The sequence below is a fragment of the Protopterus annectens genome, chromosome 16.part0 (assembly GCF_019279795.1).
Source record: "Protopterus annectens isolate FY-2018-M chromosome 16.part0, PAN1.0, whole genome shotgun sequence".
NCBI lineage: Eukaryota > Metazoa > Chordata > Ceratodontiformes > Protopteridae > Protopterus > Protopterus annectens.
This window is the reverse complement of record NC_056750.1, coordinates 621,855,108-621,881,206: the sequence shown is the minus strand read 5'-3', so window position 1 is coordinate 621,881,206 and position 26,099 is coordinate 621,855,108. Positions and strand designations below refer to the sequence as shown.

At 42.6% G+C, this 26,099-nt stretch overlaps 1 protein-coding gene across 1 annotated transcript in view; it reads left to right on the top strand.

The window, feature by feature from the left end:
* The window catches only part of GOLGA2 (golgin A2), a 1,989,954-nt gene that overhangs the window by 395,235 nt on the left and 1,568,620 nt on the right, over positions 1–26,099 (top strand). The window contains exons 7-8 of the mRNA XM_044058153.1: positions 20,560–20,619; positions 21,094–21,174. Coding sequence (XP_043914088.1) covers positions 20,560–20,619; positions 21,094–21,174 — 141 coding nt within the window. The remainder of the gene's footprint in view (positions 1–20,559; positions 20,620–21,093; positions 21,175–26,099) is intronic.

Genomic DNA, 26,099 nt, shown 5'->3' with positions numbered 1-26,099 from the left:
TACATCAGTCTTTCTTGCCACGCCGTGCCCGAAGCAGAAGCAGTTCACAAGTGCCGGTCGGCCGACTCCTGAAATTTTCGTTAGAGTTTCAGAACCAAAGTCTTCAAAAAAGCTAAGTACTCCATTGGGGATCCTTTTTCTTGCTCCTAACCGATGTCGGTAAAATTTAACAATTGTATTACCTGTGGAAAGCAAATACCTCATAAAGATTTCCATTCGTACTGCATTCTTTGCTTAGGCCCAGACCACGACGTCCCCTGCTGTCGGTTTTGTGCCTTGTTCAACCCTCTCTTCGTCTGTCTATATTTGCAGCAAATTATTTTGTTACTCTGTTTAACTATCCAGAAATGGCTTCGGTAAGCCATCCGACTACCAATATTCCGAAAAAACTTAAGAATAAAGACAGAGACAGAATGCATAGGTCCAAAACTGCCGACAACACTTCCATTAAGCTACTTGCCAGTCCGCCGGTACTCAATGAGGCACTTTCGCAGCCCTTGATACCCGCTACTTCTGATTCGCAGGCCTCTACTGAGACCCATTCAGAGTCCAGTATGCCGCAAGATGCTTCTTTGACTATGGAACCTGCGGATGTCTCCACCTTGGATGGGTCCGGAGCTGCTGTGCAGGTACCAGCTCCTGAGGATGTATTCAGGCCTACAGACTTGCATTTTAAACCAATGCCATCTTCTTCATCCAGGCCTAAAACTCGACCCATGCCTAGAAAACCGACGTCTAAACCTCATGCTCATATGTCTAAAAAGCAAATGCTTAGAATGGCTGAAGACCTTATTACCTTAATTAGGGGAAGCCAGCCTTCCCCCTCTAAGAGACCTAGAACTGATTTTCCTTCTGATTCTTCTGGTCAGGAATCTGATATTTCAGTTTCTTCTGATTACCAGGATTTGCCCCTATCTACCTATGAGGATTCTGATGCAGAGGATTCCATTTCCTCTGCTTCCCCTCCAGAAGATTTCTCTTTTGGTGAAACCTTACACACCCTTAGGGAGCATTTCTGCTGGGAAAGTCAGGATTACTCTGACTGCAAAAAGAGGCTTAGGGAATTCTTACTCCTCCCTCAGCATAGGCCTTTAGCTGTCCTTCCTGTTCTGGACATTGTAGGTGATGCTTTCTTGGACTCTAACATTTCCCCAGGCACTTTAGCTCCAGCTCCTAGAAAACCTGACGGGTATTACAGAGTACTTGACTCTCACAAGTTACTCTTCAAGAATCCTACTGCGGATCCAGAGACCATTTCCCAAGATCCAAAGGGCATTAAGGCTACTGCTGCCAAAAACCCTACCCCTTCTGATAGAGATTCTAGAGCCTTGGACAGATGGGGTAAGAACGTATATACTTCTGCTACTTTGGCCATTAGGGCTTTAAATTGCCAGTTTCATTTGTTAAAGTACCAGCAGCATATTATGGGACTGCTTAAACAGAAAATTATGTTGATTCCTAATGTGCTGAACACAAAGAATTACAGGATTTAATGCATTCTACAGAACAAGTTGGAAAACATACTTTACAATGTGGTTTTGACTCTTTAGAAGCATCTTGCAGGGCTGTTGTCACTAGAGCTGTACTTAAAAGGCATGCTTGGCTTAAGGAGCAAAACTTGCCAGATCATGTTAAAGCTAAATTACTGGATGCTCCCTTAAACCAAGACCGCCTGTTTGGCAGCAAAGCAGAAGTCCTCAAAAGGGTGTAGAAAAAGCTAAATCTATGCAAACTGTTAAAGATTTCCTGCAAGTACAGTCTCCCAGATTTAGTAGGCATTGACCCTCAAAGAATTGGTCCTTTCCAGCCTCTTCCAGGCCTTCAGTCCAAACCCACGAACAGCAGACCACCTAGATTACAGTCTCAGGCTGTGCTCAGGTCTAACCAGTGGGGGGGACTCCCACTTCCAAAGCAGGGAGTAGTAAGACACCCCCCTACGGGAAAAATGGCACAATGACTTAACCTTAAACCTTCCAAGCCCTGCTCAACTAACTGCTCCCTTAGGAGGAAAGCTTGCCCTGCATGCAAAAAACTGGGAACTCATTACCCAGGACAAATGGGTTTTGAATATAGTTTCCCAAGGATACAGATTCTACTTCCACACCCTACCATCCCCAAACGGTTGGCCAGACCTAACCCCAAATCAGTGGACAGAGGCTCAACAGCAGGTTCTCTCTCTCCTAAGTATCAGGGCCATTCATCCTGTCCCAGCCGAAGAGAGTGGACAAGGTTTTTATTCAGGACTTTTCCTGGTTCCCAGAAAAGACGGCTCCTGGCCCTATCCTGGATCTCTTTATTCAAAACACTTTTTTGGTAGTTCTAAAATTTAAGATGCTAACACTTCAACACCTGCTTCCTATGATGGGCAAAGATGCCTGGTTTGCAACTCTAAACTTAAAGGAAGCTTACCTGCACATTCCAGTAAGAGAATCTTGCAGGAAATATCTACACTTCAGGGCAGGCTCCATCACTTTCAGTTCTCTGCACTTCCCTTTGGCTTATCTACTGTGCCCAGGGTATTCACAAAATGTCTAGCTCCAGCCATTGCATTTTGCAGGCAGAGAAATATTCAAATATACCCATACTTGGATGATTGTTTGAGTCAGGGAGAAAGCCAGAAATTGCTATTAAAACATCTGGCATTTGTAAAGAAACTTCTAACCTCACTGGGGTACACCATAAACAAAAATAAATCTCACCTAGTACCCTGCCAATAAATTGCATTCCTGGGAGCAAGCTTGAATACAACTTCCCAGATGGTTTTCCTCACTCCAGAGAAACAAGTTTATTTAACAATCTACTTCAAACTACTGGCCACAAAGACCCAGGTATCTGCAAGGAAAATCCTGCAATCCCTGGGGTTCATGGCCTCTTGCATTCTACTAATTCCATATGCAAGACTGCATATGCGGAAATTACAATGGTATCTAAAAAGCCTATGGTGTCAACATTCTCAGGACCTGGAATCATTGACTATCATTCGTTGCCACCCAAACCCTAACGGACTCATCAGACTATGCATGGGGGGGCTCATTTGGCAGGGCAGTGCATTCAGGGCAAATGGAACCCAAGACAGATGCATATCAACCAAAAAGAAATGTTAGCTGTACAGAATTCCCTGACAGCCTTCAAGGACCACATTCTTCCAGGACAATTATTGGTAAAGACAGAGCACCACAGTTGTGTTGTACATAAGCAGGGGGGAACCCACTCGTACCCTCTCTGCAGACTAGCCATGGCTCTGTGGAACACGGCCTTGAGCTACCAAGTACACCCACAGGCTCAATTCCTGTCAGGCAAGCTAAATTCACTGGCAGACTACCTAAGCAGAAACCTCATGGACCCACACGAATGGAAACTGAAACCATAAATATTCAACCTCTTGAGGAACAAATGGGGGACCCCAGAGATGGACCTGTTTGCCTCCCCCTCAAAACTAACAATTGGACAAATTCTGCACAAGAACTTCCAACAGTCAAGCTTGGAAAGTGGATGCCCTGTCCTTCACCTGGGAAAGCCTCTCAGTTTGTCCCCCCCCCACCTGTCCTCTCGAAGGTTCTGCTAAAGATCAAACAGGACAAACCAAGGACAATACCGATCGCAACAGACTGGCCACGCCAGCACTGGTACCCCATCTTGTGCAGTATGACACTGCTGGAACCATGGCACCTGCCTCAGACCCCTTCCCTGCTGTCCCAGCAGGCGGGCCAGATTCTGCACCCCCAGCTTCAAACCCTGAACCTTGCAGCCTGGCTAATTCCTTGAGCTCTCCAATAGCATGCCTCAGTAAGCAGGTGCTACATGTCATTCTGGAGGCCAAGGAGGCCTAGTACTAGAAAATCCTATGCTGAAAAGTGGAAAAGATACTGTTCCTGGAGCCAGACTCAAGGGATGGGCACAACGGTACCCAGTTTACCTCATATTCTTCAGTACTTGACAGAAAATGCTCCACAAGGGCCTATCCTTCTCATCTATTAAAATTCATGCCTCTGCCATTTCAGCACATTATAATCCTGAACCACCCCTCCTCTCTCACCCCCTGTTAAAGCAATTCCTCAGAGGGGCCAAAATTTTAAGACCCCCCCCCCCCCCAGGAGAGCCCCTACTCCAGCCCGGGACCTTAACTTTACTTTGTATTGGAAAAACTCACTCTCCCTCCTTTTAGGCCAGCTGCAACTGCAGAGCTGAAATTCCTCTCTTGGAAAACAGCCTTCCTTCTAGCCATCACTTCAGCAAGAAGAGTGTCTGAATTACAAGCCCTCATGGCAGTGGAGCCCTTCATTATCTTCCATGCAGACAGGGTTTCCCAAAGGATCAATTCTTCCTTTATGCCCAAGGTGGTGTCTAGTGTGGCCCTTAATCAGTCCATTTATTTGCCTAACTTTTTCCCAAATCCACAAAACAAAGGAGAACGAATACTGCACTCTTTGGATGTGCACAGACAACTTAGATTTTATTTGGACAGAACTAAGCGTCTCAGAAAATCTGAACAGTTGCTAGTTGGCTTTGCTGCAAGGGCAGAGGGGAAGGCCATTTCAAAGCAAATCTTTTTTAAGTGGATAGCCCATTGCATTCATGTCTGCTATAAGCACCATGGAAAACCTACCCCACAGGGGATAAGATCACATTCCACCAGGTTTGCATCTACCTCTACAGCCTTTGTCAGAGGTGTCCCTACCAGGGACATCCTAGAAGCTGCTACCTGGAGCTTTGTACATACCTTCACCAAGCATTACCACATGCCTATTTTTTCTAAATCCAGTGCTGGTTTTGCCACTGCAGTTTTGCAGGGCTTAATAGCTGGTCCTAATGCTCTCTAACTTCCTGCTCCCTTCCTTAGCTTTGGGAATCAACCCAAATGTGATGACTGCAACAGTGAAATTTAAGAACATAGTACAGTTGTGTACACTAACCATAAATGTAGATGTTCAAGTGTATTCACTGTTGCAGTCCTGGTTACCCTCCCTCCAGCCCCCCTGACTTCTCTTGGCTCTACCTTTCCTTCTTGTTTGGTGTATTCAAGCTTTCTGGTGTATTTGCTTTTTGTTGGAGGGGTACCATAACATATAATTGCTTCCCATTGTGGGGGGGCACCTGACATCTGAGGCAAGAAAATCTGATGTAATGGCATCGGCTGCATGTTTTATACCCCTGATGACCTGACATCATAGAAGAAGGGACAGCATCCGACTTGGGACTCTAAGACACTGGTATTCAGGCTGGCTGAGGGCTACCTGCAGGCAGATGACCCTAATGTGATGGCTGCGAAAGTGAATACACTGTAACATCTATATTTATGGTTAGTGTACACAACTGTACTGTCTTTCATCTTCAGTAATAACTATTCTGGTGGCGTCACATAAGGCCTCCACTAGGAAGATTTAATGCAGTAAACTGAAACGTTTCTCTATTTGGGCTTCTCCGAGAAACCTGGATCCTTTTACAGCCCCTGTTCCTGCAGTGTTGGATTTCTTAGCCTATATTTTTCAGCAAGGAGCTAGTTCCTCCACTGAGAAAGTGCAACTGGCAGCTATCTCATATTTCCATGCTGGCGAAAACATGAATGCCCTGGCCTCTTCTAGAACATGTAAGGCTTTTCTTTAAGGTTCCTTTCTTTTGTCTCCCAGTTAAGGACTCCGTTCCCCCTTGGGACCTTACCTTGGATGTTCTTCGTGTTTCACTGTTGCAGTCATCACATTTGGGTTATCTGCTTGCAGTAGCCCTCAGTCGGCCTGGTTAACAAAGTCTTGGGTCCTGTGTTGGTTGCTGTCTCTTTTTCCGTGACGTCAGGGGTATAAAATGTGCAGTCGATGCCATTATATCAGTCTTTCTTGCCGTGCGGTGCCCGAAGCAGAAGCAGTTCGCAAGTGCCGGTCGGCCGACTCCTGAAATTTTTGTTTTAGAGTTTCAGAACCGAAGTCTTCAACTAAAAGTTAGTACCCCGTTGGGGAAACTTTTTCTTGCTCTTAACCGATGTCAGTAAAAGAAAATAATTGCATTACTTGTGGAAAGCAAATACCTCATGACGATTTTCAGTCGTACTGTATTCCTTGCCTATGCCCTGACCAAGGACGTACCTCGCTGTCTGTTTTGTGCCTTATTTAAACCACGAACTGTCCGTTGTCGGTATATTTACGCTTCTAAATCTTTTGGCGCTCTGTTCAATTCTCCTGATATGTCTTCGGTCAGCCATCTGTCTATCGACATTCCAAAAAAACTCAAAGATAAAGACAGAGACAGGCCGCCTAGGTCCAAAGCTGCTGATGACGCTTCTCCTAAGCCAGTCGCCAGTTCGCCGGTACTCAGTGAGATGCTTTCGCAACCCCTGATACCCGCTACTTCTGATTCGCAGGCCTCTACTGAGACCCATTCGGAGTCTGGTATGCTGCGAAATGCTTCAACTGTGGAACCTGCGGATGTCACTTCCTTGGATGGGTCCGGAGCTGTTGTGCAGGCACCGGCTTCTGAGGGTTTATTCAGGCCTACTGACTTTCATATTAAACCAACGCCATCTTCTTCTTCAAGGCCTAAATCTTGAACTACGCCTAGAAATCTAACGCCCAGACCGCATGGTCAGGCCTCTATACCTAAAAAAAATGATAAGAATGGCTGAAGACCTTATTACTTTAATCAGGGGAAGCCAGCCTTCCCCCTGTGAGAGACCTAGGATTGAGTTTGTTTATGATGCTGCTGATCAGGATTCCGAATTTTCTGTTTCCTCTGATGACCAGGATTTACCCTTATCTACCTATGAGGATTCTGATTCTGAGGACTCTATTCCCTCTGCTCCCCCCCCCCCCCCCAGAGAATTTCTCTCTTGGTGAAACCTTGCATACTCTCGGGGAGCATTTTCGTTGGGAAAGTCAGGACTTCTCTGATTGTAAAAAGAGGCTTAGAGATTTCTTACTCCTGCCCCAGCACAGGCCATTAGCCATACCTCCTGTAATAGACATTGTTGATGATGCCTTTGCGGAATCTAGCTTGGCTCCTGATTCTTTGCCTCCTGCTCCCAGAAAACCTGATAGGATATTACAGGGTCCCTGACTCTCACAAGTTTCTTTTTAAAAATCCTACTGCGGATCCTGAGACCATTTCACAGTGACCCAAGGGCATTAAAGCTACTACTGCCAAAAATCCTACCCCCCTGTGATAGAGACTCCAGGGCGCTGGATAGATGGAGTAAGAAGGTATACACTTCTGCAACTTTGGCAATTAGGGCCTTAAACTGCCAGTTTCATATGTTGAAGTATCAGCAGCATATTATTGGATTGCTTGAACAGAAAATGATGATTCCTGATTGTGCTGAAAATAAGGATTTACAGGATTTGCTGCACTCAGCTGAATAAGTTGGAAAACATACTTTGCAATGTGGTTTTGATTATCTAGAGGCATCTTGCAGGCCTGCTGTAACTGGTTCTGTACTTAGAAGGCATGTTGGCTTAAGGAGCAATCTTAGCCAGATCATGTTAAAGCGAAATTACTGGATGCTCCCTTAAACCAGGACCACCTGTTTGGCAACAAGGCAGAAGTTGCTCTTAAAAAGAGAGGAAAAAGCTACATCTATGCAAACTGTTAAAGATTTTTTTTACAAGTACAACCTCCAAGATTTAGTAGGCATTTGCCTTCCAAGAATTGGTCCTTTCCTGTCTCTTCCAGACAACCTCAGTCCAAATCCAGGTCCAGCAGAGCTCCCAGGCTGCAGTCCCAGGGTACGCACAGGACTAAGCAGTGGGGGGCCTCCACTTCCAAGTCTGGGAGTAATAAAACTCACCCCTATGGTAAACTGTCTCAATGACTTCTTTTCAAAACTTCCAAGGACTTCTCAACTGACTGCCCCTTTGGGGGGAACTATTGCTCTTCATACAAAGAACTGGGAACTCATTACCCAGGACAAATGGGTTTTAAATGTAGTGTACCAGGGATACAGATTTCACTTCCACACATTACCAACACCAAGCTGGTGACCAGATCTACCCCCAAATCAGTGGGCTGAGGCCTAGAAGCAAGTACTTTCTCTCTTAAGCATGGGGGCTACTCATTTGGTACCAGAATAGGAAAAGGGACAAGGTTTGTACTAGAGAATTTTCCTGGTACCCAAAAACGACAATTCATGCCATCCTATCCTGGACCTGTCTACTCTAAACACCTTTTTGGTGATTCCAAAATTCAAGATGCTGACTCTTCACCAGTTGCTTCTTATGCTAGGCAAAGATGCCTGGTTGGCAACACTAGAGTTAAAAGAAGCATACCTGCACATCCCGGTTAGGGAATCTTGAAGAAGATACCTATGCTTCACGCACTACCAGTTCTCTGCACTGCCCTTTGGCTCATCTACTGCACCCAGGGCATTCACAAAGTGCCTAGCTCCAGTCATTGCATTTTGCAGGCAAAGAAATATTCAAATATACTCATACCTGGATGATTGTCTAATTCGGGCAGAAAGCCAGGACATACTTTTGAATCATCTGGCCTTTGTACAAAGGGTGCTAACTTGTCTGGGGTACACCATAAACGAAAATAAATCACACCTGGTACCCTGTCAACAAATTATATTCCTGGGAGCAAGCTTGAATTCAACTTCCCAGATGGCTTTCCTCACACCACAGAAACAAATTCATTTGACAACCTACTTCAAACAAGTGGCCACTAAAACCCTGCTTTCTGCAAGACCAATACAGCAAGCCTTTGGGTTCATGGCCTCCTGCATTCTTCTAATTCCATATGCAAGACTGCATATGAGGAAATTACAATGGTATCTAAAAAGCCTATGGTGTCAGTATTCTCAGGATGTAGAAGCAATGATTCCGGTCATACCTTGCCTACACCTAGAGTTCCTTTGGTGGGCAGAGGTCTCCCACCAAAACAAGTGACTACCATTCACACTACCCCTTGCCACCTAAACCCTAACAGACGCATCAGACTATGCATGGGGGGGCTCACCTGGCAGGGAAGTGCATTCAGGACAAATGGAACCCAAGCCAAATGCACCTGCATATCAATCAAAAAAAAAAAATGTTAGCTGTACAGAATGCTCGGACTGCCTTCAAGGACCACATTCTTTCAGAACAACCAATGGTAAAGACAGACAGCACCACTAAGTGGTACATAAGCAGGGGGTACACATTCTTACCCTCTCTGCAAACTAGCCATGGCATTGTGGAACACAGCCTGGAGCTACCAAGTGCATCTACAAACTCAATTCCTGCCAGGAAAACTAAATACACTGGCAGACGGACTAAGCAGAAACTTCATGGACCCACACAAGTGGAAACTGGAACCAAGGATTTTCAACATGTTGACAAGCAAATGGAGGAGCCCAGATATAGACCTGTTTGCCTCCCCCCAGAACTATCAATTGGACAAGTTTTGCACAATGACTCCCCACAGACAAGCTTGGAAAGTGGATGCTCTGTCCTTCAGCTGGAAAAACCTGTCAGTTTATGCCTTTCCTCCTCTGCCTCTGCTCTCCAAAGTACTACTATAGATCAAACAGGGCAAACCAAGGATGATTTTGATTGCACCAGACCGGCCATGACAACACTGGTACCCCCTCTTGCGCAGTGTCACGGTTGGCCCCATGGCACCAGCCTCAGACTCCTTTTCTGTTGTCTCAGCAAGAGAACCAGATTCTGCACCCTCAGCTTCAAACACTGAACCTAGCAGCCTGGCTTATTACCTAATCTCTCCTTTACCATCCCTCCGTTAAGCAGTGATGGATATTATTTTAGAGGCAAGGAGGCCTAGTACTAGAAAATCTTATGCAGAAAAATGGAAAAGATTCTGTGCCTGGAACCAAGCACAGCAGCGGCCAATTTACCTCAGATTTTACAATACTTAACTGAGATGCTTCACAGGGGCCTGTCTTCTTCCTCCATCAAAATTCACGCCTCAGCCATTTCTGCTCATTATAACATAGAACCTCCCCTCTTCTCTCACCCACTGCTCAAGCAGTTCCTCAGAGGGGCCAAAAATTTAAGACCACCCAGAAGAGCTCCAACTCCAGCTTGGGACCTTAACTTTGTCTTGGAGAAACTCACTCTTCCTCCTTTCGAGCCAGCTGCTACTGCAGATTTAAAATGTCTTTCTTGGAGAACAGCTTTCCTTTTAGCAATCACTTCAGCAAGAAGAGTATCTGAATTACAGGCCCTTGTGGCAGTGGAGCCTTTCATCATCTTTCATGCGGACAGGGTGTCCCTCAGAACCAATCCCTCCTTCATGCTCAAGGTCAGGTGGTATCCAGTGTGGCTCTTAATCAGTCCATTCATTTGCCAACCTTCTTTCCTAATCCACAGAACAAAGGGGAATGGATACTGCACTCCTTAGATGTGCAGACAACTTAGATTTTACTTGGACAGGACTAAACCTCAAAAAAAAATCTGAACCACTGCTGGTGGCATTTTCTGCAGGGACAGAGGGGAAGGCTATTTCAAAGCAAACCATTTCTAAATGGATAGGCCATTGCATTCATTTCTGTTGTAAGCACCATGGAAAACCTATCCCACCAGGGGATCAGACCCCACTCAACCAGGGCTGCATCTACCTCTACAGCCTTTCTCAGAGGCGTCCCTACCAAGGACATCCCAGAAGCTGCTACCTGGAGTTCTGTACATAATTTCACCAAGCATTATCATTTGCCAATTTTTCTCTAAATCCAGAGCTGGCTTTGCCACTGCAGTTTTGCAGGGCCTTATAGCTGGTCCTAATGCTATCTAAATTCCTCCTCCCAACCTTAGCTTTGGGAATCTTCCCAAATGTGATGACTGCAACAGTGAAACACGAAGAACATAGTACAGTTGTGTACACTTACCATAAATGTAGATGTTCGAGTGAATTCACTGTTGCAGTCTATTACCCTCCCTCCAGCCCCTTGACTTCTTTGGCTAGACCTCTACTTTCCTTTACTATGCTTAAAAGCTTTTTGATGTACTTGCTTTTCTGTTGGAGGTATATCCTTGTATATTTATATGTTTAATTGCTTCCCATTAGGGAGGCACCTGACATGTGGGGCAAGAAAAACTGATGTAATGGTGTCAGCTGCATGTTTTATACCCTTGACGACCTGACGTCACGGAAGAAGAGACAGCAACCGACCCAGGACCCAAGACTTTAATCAGGCCGACTGAGGGCTACTGCAAGCAGATAACCCAAATGTGATGACTGCAACAGTGAATACACTCTAACATCTACATTTATGGTAACTGTAAACAACTGTACTTTTTGCAGGCTTTAGATGCTTCCCCCTTTGAACCTGCAGCGTCAGTAGATTTGAAGTTCTTATCATGGAAGCCAGCCTTCCTAGTGGCCATTACGTCTGCTAAGAGGGTTTCTGAGATTCAAGCTTTGTCTGCCGTGCCTCTTTACTTGATCTTCCATAAGGACAGGGTTTCTCTCTGCACAAACCATTCCTTCTTACGAAAAGTGGCTTCTGAATCCACCATTAATCAAACAGTTAACATGCCTGTTTTCTTTCCAAATTTTCAGAACAAGGGCGAATATAAACTGCATTTGCTAGATGTTCATAGACCACTTTGTTTCTCTTTACACAGAACAAAGCCCTTCCGTAAGTCTGACCAGTTATTTATGTCCTTTTCTAAACCCTTTCTGGGTAAGGCAATCTCCAAAGTTTCCTTAGCTAGATGGATTACACACTGTATTTTGCAAATTTATAAGGACAAAGGTCTGTCCCCACCTGGTCCTGTTAAAGCACATTCTGTCAGATCTATGGTGACTTTGGCTGCTTTTTGGTCTAGTTATTCACTGGATGATATTTGTGCAGCAGCAACTTGGGGAAGGTCACATACCTTCATTTTTCATTATAAGTTTGATTTGATTTCCAGAGGGAGAGCATCTTTCGGCTCTGCGGTGCTCAGGAATATCCTTCCATGAGGGCCTCCCAGGAGTTGAGTAGCTGGGGACTCTGTCCCACAGGTTGCAGATAAAATGAAGATAACTACTTCAGATAAAGAAGTTAGGTACTCACCATAACGTTCCATCTGAGTAGTTACACTTTGTTTTTTTACAACTGTCCCACCTTCCTTCCCCCGAACCTGTTGATTTATTGTAAAATTGAGTTGCTGATTGGTTTGAGTTGCGACAAACTCTATCTGAGGGAAGGTAGGAGATGGTGATGGGTTATGGGTAAGGGAGAGTGGCTTGGAGCTCGGAGCAGATTCTTGAAAAGTTGCTGGCTCAGATCCGATATGGATCCGAATACCCACAAGTTGCAGAAAAATCAAGTGCAACTACTCAGATGGAACGTTATGGTGAGTACATAACTTCTTTTTTTCCTCACTGTAGTGTGATCTCAGAGTTGGTATATTTAATTAGCAGCTGGTGTGGGGTTTAACAATTTCTTTTTTGTTTTTATGTTTTTTTTTTTAAATTTTAGATTCAAAGTTTCAAAACTTTGATCATATGGTCTTGGCGGTATGACGTTCAGAGTTTTGAAACTTTGGTAATCCGATAGGGACCCATATATGTTGTATGAAGAGTGCCATCTGCATCTTTAATAACCCTGACTTCCAGAAAGGAATGCTATAGTGATTATATTCTGCACTAAAGGTCAAACCCCATTTATTGTCATTCAGATACTCACAACATAAACACTTGGAGATCTAGCAAATCAGAAATCCACACCAGACAACAATCATCCAGATATGTACGCCACATGTCCATGGCCCCATGAAAGGTCAGCATAAATAGGTGCAAAAGATGCCCTCGTGCTTTACCTTTAACCTGGAAAAAAATCATCTTGCCTAAAGTAATAATAATAAAAAAAATCTTGGTAAGGGCATGTTCTGTCAAGCAAAGAAGAAAAGTTTTAAAACTGAGGGTATAGATCAACTTTGGTTAGTCTGTATTCAACAGCTTGTATCCCTACCCAGTACGGTGTATTGGTATACAAAGATTGAACATTCATGGTTACCATAAAACTGTATGACAGGCTTCCAGTGTTTGTAGAAATTGAGTCGCATCATGAAAGTGTGAACTTAAAAAAAGGAATTGGATGTTCTTCGTATTCCACTGTTGCAGTCCTCACATTTGGGTTATCTGCTTGCAGTAGCCCTCAGTCGGCCTGATTATCAAAGTCTTGGGTCCTGCGTTGGTTGCTGTCTCATCTTCCATGACGTCGGGTAGTCGGGGATATAAAGGATGCAGCCAACGCCATTACGTTAGTCTTTCTTGCCGTGCAGTGCCGGTCGGCCGACTCCTGAAATTTTTGTTTTAGAGTTTAAGAACTGAAGTCTTCAACTAAGCTAAGTACCCTATTGGTGAAACTTTTTCTTGCTCTAAACCAATGTCAGTAAAAGTCAATAATTGTATTTCTTGTTGAAAGCAAGTACCTCAAAGATTTTTATTCATACTGTATTCTTTGCCTAGGCTCTGACCATGATGTACCTTGCTGTCTGTTTTGTGCCTTATTTAAGCAACGAACTGTTCATCGTCTGTATATTTATGCTTCTAAATTTTTTGGTACCTTGGTTCAGTTACCCAGATACGGCTTCGTTAACCACCCGACTACTGACTTTCCGAAAAAAATGCAAAGATAAAGACAGAGACAGACCGCAAAGGTCCAAAGCTGCCAACGACACTTCTCCTAAGCTAGTTGCCAGTTCACCGGTACTCAGTGAGGCGCTTTCGCAGCCCCTGATACCTGTTACTTCAGATTTGCAGGCCTCTATTGAGACCCATTCGGGGTGCGGTATGCCACGAGATGCTTCAACTGCGGAACCTGCGGATGTTTCTACCTTGGATGGGTCTGGAGCCGCTGTGCAGGCACCGGCTTCTGAGGGTGTATTCAGGCCTGCTGACTTGCGTATTAAACAGGCACCATCTTCTTCTTCAAGGCCTAAAACTCAATCCATGCCTAGAAAACCGACGACCAGACCGCATGGTCAGGCCTCTGTGCCTAAAAAACAAATAAGAATGGCTGAAGACCTTATTACTTTAATCAGGGGAAGCCAACCTTCCCCCTCTAAGAGATTCTTCTGAGCAGGATTCTGAAATTTCTGTTTCCTCTGATGACCAGGATTTACCCTTATCTACCTATGAGGATTCTGATGCAGAGGACTCTATTCCCTCTGCTTCCCTTCCAGAGGATTTCTCTTTTGGTGAAACCTTGCATACTGTTGGGGAGCGTTTTTGCTGGGAAAGCCAGGATTACTCTGACTCTAAAAAGAGGCTTAGGGATTTCTTACTCCTGCACCAACACAGGCCTTTAGCTGTCCCCACTGTACTAGACATTGTTGATGCCTTTTCGGAATCTAGCTTGGCCCCTGACTCTCTACCTCCTCCTCCTAGAAAACCAGATAGATATTACAGGGTTCCTGACTCACAAGTTCCTTTTAAAGAATCCTACTGCGGAGCCTGAGACCATTTTGCAGGGACCCAAGGGCATTAAGGCTACTACTGCCAAAAATCTTACCCCCTCTGATAGAGATTCCAGGGCGCTGGATAGATGGGGTAAGAAGGTATACATTTCTGCAACCTTGGCCATTAGGACTTTAAACTGCCAGTTTCATACGTAAGTATCAGAAGCATATTATTGGATTGCTTAAACAGAAAATGATGATGATTCCTGACTGCTGAAAATGAAGACCTACAGGATTTAATGCAGTCTGCTGAACAAGTTGGTAAACATACTTTGCAGTGTGGTTTTGATTCTCTAGAGGCATCTTGCAGGGCTGCTGTCAACTGGGTCTGTACTTAGAAGGCATGCTTGGCTTAAGGAGCAATCTTTGCCAGATCATGTTAAAGGTAAATTGTTGGATGCTCCATTAAACCAGGACCGCCTGTTTGGCAACAAAGCAGAAGTAGTACTTAAAAAGATGGAGGAAAAAGCTAAATCTATGCAAACTGTTAAAGATTTCCTGCTAGTGCAGCCTCCCATATTTAGTAGGCATTGGCCCTCTAAGAATTGGTCCTTTCCTGCCTCTTCCAGGCCTTCTCAGTCCAAACCCAGAACCAGCAGAACACCCAGGCTTTAGTCCCAAGGTACGCACAGGACTAAGCAGTGGGGGGGGGGGGCTCCCACTTCCAAAACAGGGAGTAGTAAGACTCCCGCATATGGTAAACTGTCTCAATGACTTAACTTTAAAACTTCCAAGCCCTGCTCAACTGACTGCTCCTTTAGGGTGAAAGATTGCCCTGCAGGCAAAAAATTGGGAACTCATTACCCAGGACCAATGGGTTTTAAATATAGTTTCCCAAGGATACAGATTCCATTTTCACACCTTACCAACCCCAAACGGTTGGACAGATCTACCCCCAAATCAGTGGGCAGAGGCTCAGAAGCAAGTTCTGTCCCTCTCAAGTATCAGGGCTATTCATACTGTCCCAGAAGAGGAAAGGGGACAAGGTTTCTACTCAAGACTTTTCCTGGTGCCCAGAAAAGACAACTCCTGGCGTCCTATCCTGGACCTCTCTATATTACACATTTTTGGTAATCCCAAAATTCAAGATGCTAACTCTTCACCAGTTGCTTCCTATGCTAGGCAAGGATGCCTGGTTGGCAACAGTGGATTTAAAGGAAGCCTACCTGCACATCCCAATCGGGGAATCTTGCAGAAGATACCTACACTTCAAAGCAGGCTTCATGCACTATCAGTTCTCTGCACTGCCCTTTGGCTTATCTACTGCACCCAAGGTATTCACAAAGTGCCTAGCTCTGGTCATTGCATTTTGCAGGCAAACAGATATTCAAATATACCCATACCTGGACGATTGTCTAATTCAGGAGAAAGCCAGGACATACTATTGAATCATCTGGCGTTTGTACAAAAATTGCTAACTTCTCTGGGGTACACCATAAACGAAAATAAATCACATCTTGTACCCTGCCAACAAATTGTATTCCTGGGACCAAGCTTGAACACAACTTCCCAGATGGCTTTCCTCATGCCAGAGAAACAAGTTCATTTGACAGCCTACTTCAAACTACTGGCCACAAAGACCCTGCTATCTGCAAGGCAAATACTGCAAGCCTTGGGGTTCATGGCCTCTTGCATTCTCCTAATTCCATATGCAAGACTGCATATGAGGAAACTACAATGGTATCTAACAAAGCCTATGGTGTCAACATTCTCAGGATCTAGAAGCAATGATTCCTGTCATACCTTGCCTACAGATAGAGTTCCTTTGGTGGGCAGAGGCCTGCCACCAAAAACAAGGGACTTCCATTCACTCTACCCCCTGCCTCCCAAATCCTAACAGACGCATCAGACTATGCATGGGGGGGCTCACTTGGCAAGGAAGTGCATTCAGGGCAAATGGAACCCAAGTCAAATGCACCTGCATATCAATCAAAAAGACATGTTAGCTGTACAGAATGCTCGGACAACCTTCAAGGACCACATTCTTCCAGGACAATTAATGTTAAAGACGGACACCACCACTGTTATGTGGTACATAAACAAGCAGGGGGGAACTCACTCATTCCTTCTCTGCAGACTAGCCATGGCTCTGCGGAACACAGCCTTTGGCTACCAAGTGCACCTACAGGCTCAATTCCTGCCAGGAAAGCTAAATGCACTGGCAGACGAACTAAGCAGAAATCTCATGGGTCCACACGAGTGGAAACTGAAACCAAAGATATTAAACATGTTGAGAAACGGGGGAGCCCAGAGATAGATCCGTTTGCTTCCCCCCAGAACTACTAATTGGACAAATTCTGCACAAGGACTCCTCACAAACAAGCTTGGAAAGTGGATGCCCTGTCCTTTACCTGGAAAAAACTGTCAGTTTATGCCTTTCCTCCTCTGCCTCTCCTCTCCAAGGTACTACTAAAGATCAAACAGGACAAACCAAGGACGATACTGATTGCACCAGACTGGCCACGCCAGCACTGGTATCCCCTCTTGTGCAGTGTGACACTTCTGGCACCATGGCATCTGCCTCAGACCCCTACCCTGCTGTCCCAGCAGGAGGGCCAAATTCTGCATCCTCAGCTTCAAAAGCTGAACCTGGCAGCCTGGCTAATTATCTGATCTCTCTGTTACCATCCCTCAGTAAGCAAGTGTTGGATGTTATTCTGGAGACAAGGAAGCCTAGTACTAGAAAATCTTATGCTGAAAAATGGAAAAGATTCTATTCCTGGAACCAAACTCAGGGGATGGGCACAGCAGCACCCAATTTACCTCAGATTCTTCAATATTTAACTGAGATGCTCCACAAGGACCTTTCCTTTTCCTCCATCAAAGTTCGTGCCTCAGCCATTTCATCTCATTACAGCACAGAACCACCCCTCTTCTCTCATCCACTGCTCAAGTAGTTCCTCAGAGGGGCCACAAATTTAAGACCACCCAGGAGAGCTCCAACTCCAGCCTGGGACCTTAACTTTGTATTGGAAAAACTCACTCTGCCTCCTATTGAGCCAGCTGCAAATGCAGAGCTGAAATTCCTTTCTTGGAAAACAGCCTTCCTTTTAGCCAGCACTTTAGCAAGAAGGGTGTTTGCATTACAGGCCCTTATGGCCGTGGAGCCTTTCATCATCTTTCATGCGAACAGGGTGTCCCTCAGGACCAATCCCTCCTTCATGCCCAAGGTGGTATCCAGTGTGGCTCTTAATCAGTCCATTAATTCAACAACCTTCTTTTCTAATCCACAGAACAAAGGGTAACATATACTACACTCCTTAGATGTGCACAGACAACTTAGATTTTACTTGGACAGGACTAAACCTCTCAATCTGAATAGCTGCTGGTTGCATTTGCTGCATGGGCAGAGGGGAAGGCCATTTCAAAGCAAACCATTTCTAAATGGATAGGCCATTGCATTAATTTCTGCTATAAGCACCATGGAAAAACCTACCCCACAGGGGATAAGACCACATTCAACCAGGGCTGCATCTACCTCCACAGCCTTTCTCAGATTTGTCCCTACCAGCGTCATCCTAGAAGTTGCTACCTGGAGTTCTGTACATACTTTCATGAAGCATTACCATTTGCCAATTTCCTCTGAATCCAGAGCTGGCATTGCCACTGCAGTCGTCCAGGGCCTTATAGCTGGTCCTAATGCTAAGTAATTTCCTCTTCCCATCCATAGCTTTGGGAATCTACCCAAATGTGATGACTGCAACAGTGAAACACGAAGAACATAGTACAGTTGTGTACAGTTACCATAAATGTAGATGTTCGAGTGTATTCACTGTTGCTATCCTGGTTACCCTCCCTCCAGCCCCCTGACTTCTTTTGGCTATACCTCTATTCTTGTTTACTATGTTTAAAGCTTTTTGGTGTATTTGCTTTTTTGTTGGAGGTGTAACCTTGTATTGATATAATTGCTTCCCATTATGGGGGCACCTGACATCTGGGGCAAGAAAAACTGATGTAATGGCGTCTGCTGCATGCTTTATACCCCTGACTACCTGACAGCATGGAAGATGAGACAGCAACCAATGCAGGACCCAAGACTTTGATAATCAGGCCGACTGAGGACTACTGCAAGCAGATAACCCAAATGTGATGACTGCAACAGTGAATACACTCTAACATCTACATTTATGGTAAGTGTACACAACTGTACTTTTCAAGTATTTAGTCAAAAAGGCTGACAATGGTTCTGTTTAAGACCTTCTGCCTAGGTCTGATGAGCAGAATTTTTATATATCTTGGGTAACGCATAAATATGCTATGTTTTAGGATCATGTAACATTAAGTGCCAGTGTGCACCCAAGTCCCAAATAACTACTTCCCCTCTTTTGTTAGCATTTCTAAGAATAATGTTAGAATAGTGTCCCAAAGACCTTAATAAACTTATCTGATCCGTAGTTAAATTATTACACATAAAAAAGCTGATTGAAATATAGCACACTAATATTTTTTTAATTTTTCAACATTTTCCATTTCAAAGCCCTTGAAATATAAACTCGGATTAAACAAATGACAATTCTTTAAAATCATACACTAATTGTGATTCAGATACAGGTGCCATAGACACGAAATTCAATCATTTATTCAACAAAGAAACATCATGCACAGACAAATTGGTGTGTAAAGTACTTATTAACTCAAGAGATTCAAACTGGATTGTTCATTAGGCTTTGTAACAACTGTAAAGCTTCCTGTACTTAAGGCCACCCCTCCTTGTCTTGCTTCTAGATGTATCAAGCTGTTTGTTGCAGAAATATCCCCCCTTTTTGGATCTGGGGATATTAAGGATATAACAAATTCTTGGGCTGATATTGTATTTATTAGATGAATCAGTCCTCTCAAAGGATTTTTTTGTGGAAAAGGTTTAACAAGTTTCCATTTATGTGATCCATCTGTATAAGCTCACCCATTTTTGAAAAGTAGATTGCTTTATTAAAAATTTTGTAGGATTATTGTTTATTGGTTTTATAGTCACTCCTGAGGTGGGGGAGGTGTTAGTATATATCTTGCTGAAGGAATGACTCCTGGGTATCAAACTAGATGTACATTCCTTGCAAGAAAGAAAGAAAGGATATGGGGTCTTGAGGCTACTGGAGTGCATGGCAAAGCTGCAGAAGCAAGCACATTTTTTGAGAGCCTAGTGGTTAGCACGGGGAGAGGTTAGAAGCAACATAAGACTCTTGATGTCTTACAAGATTGCTGTATGTTGTCCCTGATTCTCGCATGCCTTTTCTGTTGCCCTTTGATAACAGAAGCAGGGGAGTAAACTAAGTGGGGGATGGGGCTCATTGGCCAGGTGTATTTGAGAACACTAGTCCCCCATGTAAGTGCAGGTCCAGAATAGTGGTTATCTGGTTTTACAGAGTTTTCTATGACTTGATAAATTTTCAGTTGAATAGGTTGCTAAGTCAGTATGCGATCCTTCAAACAGATTGATTTTTTTCCTCGTATGTCCTGGCAATGGGTTGCTTCCCCTTAACCCCCTGCTGCTAATATATATATATATATATATATATATATATATATATATATATATGTATATATATATATATATATATATATATATATATTTTTTTTTTAAAGTTGGATAGTGGGAGGGTAAAGTAAGAGCACTAATACCCCCAATGGATTTAACAAAAAAAAATGATGTTAAACTACTGGCCTAGGGTCTTGGTGAGGCTAAGGCCAAAGGAGTGTGTGTGTGTATGTGTGTATATATATATATATATATATATATATATATATATATATATATATATATATATATATATATATTAATGAAAAAAACGCAAACATTGTGGACATTTGTATCAATTGCCACTTTGTGCATGGTTCACACCTTCACTGAACATTGTTTAGACCCACTATTCAACGAATCTGGCCTCTTGGCACCTTGGTGCTTCAGGACTCTGCTCCCCAGAGTTCTTGTGTTTTGGACTTCATCAGTGACTTAGGAAGGTTTAATGTTTTTTACTGCTTTGAATTCTTCCCTAAAGTTTCCAACTTTAGCCTGCATAGTTAAATGTCAGCATGCCATGTAAATTAGTATTGTGAGGCGGTGGTCTGCAGTGGTCTGTTATTTCCTTCCCATTGTTCTCATCGTGTCTGGGTAGCTATTTCTTTTCACAGCCTGTAGATGATTTTCTTATAATTTGAGCTAGCATCTAATTTTATGTTGTTTTTTTAACAGTCTACAACATACATCAATGGGGAGAATACCCCTACTAATCCCACTGCCAAGGAACTGGAGGTAACTCGAAGCACAATTTTTGTATTTTTTTTTATGGCATCTAAAGTACTTTTTTCTGGTTTTCTGCATTACAAATATAGTTAAGTTGAAACAGGGACATTTTCTTGCATATCCCAGTTATTGCTGACTCTTGGTGTAAGTACCAGTGTTAAAGCGGTATAAAAAGGAATGCTAAAATCTTGTGTTCTATTGACTGAACTCTGTCGATTTTTATTTTATTTATTTTTTTTGCTTGTCTGTAATAAAGGGCATCAATATGCTTTGCTTGCAGTAATTGAAGTACCCAGCCGTCATACTGTATGCTTTATTTAAACTACTGTGCTGTTTTGTTTCTAGAATCTGTGCATTCGTACTAGAAAACTGATGTCTTCATTTAATTTTTTTGTAGCTTTTAATTTTTGTTTTTCCTTTGTGTCTGATTGTTTTTTTTTTCCACTTCATCTCTTCTTCCAAATCTTTGCATGCGCACGTCAGACACGATACCAGGAACTGGCTCTAGCTCTAGATACCAGCAATTTAACAAACAAACAGCTCAGTACAAAGATAGACGAATTGGTAAGAGATCTCTGCCCCATTTTAACATCTTGCTGCTTTTACCATGCTTGCTGGTTGCCTGTATTTCAAATCCTTTTAGTTCTGCATCTGTTAATTTCATGGTAAGATGGTGCACAAAGCTGATGTTTATTTTCCTGATTTGTAGTTGCAACTTGATATTAATGAAGATCCTGCTATGTTTGTATAATTATAAAGTTCCAGTTCTAAATTTGTATACCCTTTCTCTAAAATATGATGAGTAAAGTGTTTAGTAAGTTGCAATGCAGGTTTAGTCCAGGAAAACTGACTCGTATCAAATAATACTTTCAGTTGCACTTGTTCCTTTTTATTTATGAACAGGATAGGATAAGCTGTACCGTTAATTCCTTTGCTGTCTTGTTTCATAAAGAAATGAATACTGAAGAAAACTATAGGCATAATATGTGAAATTAAACATTTAAGTACCAAATGTCATGTTTTTTAATTCATGTAGCTTTAAGGCAAGTTGTTTTACTTGAAAAATGTCTGTAAAAAGTTCGGGTAGTTGGCTTAAACCCCTTCATAACTCACTGAATTGCCAGCTGACCTGCAGACAGGACCCAGGAAGTCAGGATTCGTGATAATACTTCCACTAAGAGACTGGTCATCAGCAGGGTACCTTAGGGATCCATGCTGGGACTGCTTCTGTTTGGCATGTACTTCTCAGAAGTAAAGGCTAATTTCAAGGACCTTTGGCTAACCAAGTTCTCAGATGACTGCAAATTGGGATCTATCATAGGTTCCCCACCCCATGACACAAACATATTAAACAAGAGCGTTTAACAGACAAATGACTGGTGCCAAAGTTATGACTAAAACTCAGTGTCAAGAAATGCATTATAGTGCCTTTCAGTAAAACTGCCACTTAAGCTAATTACTCCATCGATAAGACACCCCTAAGAGTTGACCCAGGAGTCGGGGATCTGTACATATGTAGACAGTAATACGAACTTAGACCTACATGTGGCCAAGGTAGTTAAAATTTCATTCTGTGTCACCTAACTTGTAAATAAGGGCATGGCATCCAGGTCGAAGGAAGTCAAGGACACTTTGTTTGGACCTTATCAGACTCATTGAGTATCCTGCTCCCATTGGCATGTACCTGTCCAAACATATGCAACAGTTGGAATACCCATGAAGGTTCCTTGAAAGAGTCCAGGTATAAACGCATTGCCCTGTATAGATAGCTTCTCATTAACCTGTAGGAGATACCATAGTGTAGAGATAGGGCTTTGAGGCAGTCTATGCCTGGCATACAGGGTATCCTCTGATCTAGCTGTGATGATCCTTTTGCACATCTGCAAAATGAGCAGCATCAGAACCACTAAATCCAAGGATTTAAATTATGCTAGTGACATAAGACATGCTGGTGAGAAAGACATGTCTGAGGATCCCCATACTGTGGAACTGGCTCCCCATCCATGTGAAACAGAGTCCACCCCTAACCCTATTTAAGTGTAACCTTGACCAATGGATGGGAAATAGGAAATTCACCCCGAGTCTGATCCACCATAACAGTGATAGTTTGGGTATTGCTGTCTGCCTCTGTATAACCACCCCCCCACACACACACATACACACACACACACACATACCCACAACCTCTAGAAACTTCCAAATTGACTTATTCCCTCCTAATAAACACCTATGATGCATAGGGATACATTTGGGCTTGATTGTACATCTAAGTTTATAAAGGCCCTATTGGTCATTAGCCTAGTTTGTAACTATGAACCTGTGAAAATGAATAGCACAGGGAGGAAAACTGAGCATCCTATTTTAAGTAACTGTGGAATAGGTTGCTTTTTTCTGCATTACTACTGCTACCTTTTAACCACATGTATAGTATAACTGTGGAGATTGGGCATGGTAAAAACTTTGGCTGCAACAGACTGATGGTTGGTTTGTAGACAGGTGTCCTGATGTCTGTAGTTCATCTTTTCACTGTGACTTGACTAGAAACTGGAAAAAAAGTTTCTTGAACAGTTGGCCTCTTGGTATGGTGATGGAATAATGTAACGTGCAAAGATTGGACTACTACCATAGGAAAAATAATGCCTTGAAAACTATAAAACTGGTGGTCTTTAACAAAAATTATTGGATAGGTGGTAAAGAACTTTCTGAATTGAGGTTTCTTTTTGCAGTCAGTAATAGTTTTATAAATCTTTAAATAAGTGTTCTAGAAAATTTGACCTCTGTTATTCCTGTCATTTTTAAACTTTGCCCTTTTTTTGTAATGAAAGGAGCACTGGGAAAGCATCACTGTAGATCCTTTGCAAAAATTCATCGAATTGTTTAGGTTACTAAGGAGAAAGTAGGGTAAATGCATGCACATATATGTATGTCTATACTGTACGGGTGTAGCTGAGAGACCATTTAGCCTCTCTAATTTTAACATTTTTCGCAGTAATTCATTTTTTTTTAACATTTCTCCAAATCTGAGATAGTTTTCCTTTTTGATAAGGAATTCACATCTCCACAATTCTCTATGGAAAAAAGCAAAGTACTCCTTTTGGCCTTATTCACATCCTTATCAGTTTAACTTTGCCAGATCTGCTATGTATTGACATTTGACTACCAGGAAAGTCATCCTGGGCAGGAACCTATTTTCAGCGGGGGCCTGGGGAAAAAAGCTTCAAAGTATTAAAACATTTTAACAGCTATAAATTCATAGTATTCAAAAATAATATGAAAAGTTTTATAGTTTATTTATACCACTTTAATATAGTATGAAAACAGTTAATAGATACAAGTGATATGACAATGATGTAATATTTAGAGAAGTTTTATTTAGTTTATAGAGAAATTAAAGTTCTGGTTGATTTTTCCTTTAATTTCTTTAAATGTCTTCTTTGCTGGCATCCAGGTAATGTACTTGCTATCCAGTAACTGAAATTTACTGAAAATAACAATTTCACAGATAATCTCGCTGGGAGTTGTAGAATCAGTACCTGCCTACTAGATGGGCAAAGAAGTTTTATTCAAGAATTTTTCTTGTGTCAGAGAAATAAAGGATATGAAGACCTGTGCTAGACCTCTCCTCTCTGTTTTTGTCAAGATCCCAAAGTTCAAAATGTTATCCTTTCATATCTTACTACTTGTCCTTTTTATTAGTTAGCTGTTACGGTAAATCAAGACTCAGAGATGCCTACCATCAACAGTCCCTTTAGCAGGTATTTCAGATATTTCTTAAGATTTTCTGTAACTGACTTACAGTGTCAGTTCTCTGGCGTACCCTTTGGACTAGCTGCTGTTCAAAGGGTATTTATAAACTGGCTCCAGTAACTGCTTATTGCAGATGTCTGGGAATTCATATTTTTTCCATATTTGGACAATTATCTTACATTTTTAGACTCTCTCCAGTTGTCGTGTCCATAGCAAGTGTTCTGAATCTTCTATTCAGTCTGGGTTTTCAAGTGAACTTACTGAAATATTCTCTCATCACTTTTCATGGAATAGTTTTAATGGGATGTCTGTGAGATTCTGTATGAGAAGAGTTTTTTTCCCACCAAAATGGAGATGTTCCAACAGTTCTTCCTGAGTTTTTCCAGTCAATACTAGATACCTACCAGGAAATTTCTCAGGATTTGGGGATGCAATCTGTCAAAAATGGATTTTTTAGACCTTGCATGGGGAACATTTTCAAGTGCAAGGTTTGTGGAACAAACTGGGCAATCAAAGGCACATTAATGTTAGAGAGATGATGGCACTGATAAATGCTTGGAAAACCCTAAATCATCTCTGGGAATCAAGACTATTTCAGGTTGTCATAGACAGCACCACAGTGATGCGGTACATAAACAGTGGAGTACCCCCCCTTCCTGTAGGGTCTATATTAGAACATTGAATATTTAACCGTTCGAATCACTAAAGGTCTACCTTTAGTGATCGAACTGTTAAAACATCGAATGTTCACAAAAAAAAAAAAACTAAATGGGGTCAAGCCCCCCTGCATCCCACACCACCCGCTACTTAAATATACCAACTCTGAGACTGCACTACATTGAAATAAACGGAAACCTCACCTTACAGAGATTTCCGTTTACTTGTTTGATGTGCTGCAGTTTCACTGTTCTCGTGTCGACAATGTCAAATTCAACATGGTCGGCTTTTGAGAATTTAATATAGACCCTTCCTGTAGACTTGCTTATAATGATTGGGATGTAGCAACTCAGTTTAGTTTGATTCTTTAGGCTTCATACATTGTCCGAGCAAATTGTTGTAGCATACAAGCTAAGCAGGACCAGGACACAAACCCTTGTGAATAGCAGCTCCACCCAAGGGTCTTCAGCAATTGATCCAGCTTTGGTGAACACTTCATGTAGATCTATTTGTCTTGTCTCAGAGCAGATGGTTGAAGAAGTTCTGTTCCAGGATTCCATCCAAACATCCCTGGAAGACCGATGCTTTTAGTCCTATGGGAGGAAATGTTTGTGTGTGGTTTTCTACTGATTTACAAGGTTCTTCATATTCAGGAGGACTGATTTTAAAGATAATAGTGGTAACCCCCTTTTGCTTGGGCATCAGTGATTTTCCCTTATGAAATTGGCCAAGGCAATTACCACAAGCTTCACTATAGACTGTATTTACTCATACAAGATAGTGGTTGCCTGGTACACCCCAACTTAAACTCTTCAGTTGATTGCCTGGATGATAGAATTTGATACCTTTCAGGTACCTTTTTTCTGAGGATGCATACCAAGTACTCTTAGACTAAAAACCTTCTACATTAGAAATCTCGTATGCTTAAGTAAAAAAAAAAAAAAAAAAAAAAATTCTAGTTGGTGCCAATTGAAAGACCTGGACCCTTTAATGCCAGGCTTTCTCTGGTTCTTGATTTGTGTGCATTATTGTCCTTTGCATTTCTTAATCTTTTATCAAGATTAATCTGTTGGCCATTTCTGCTC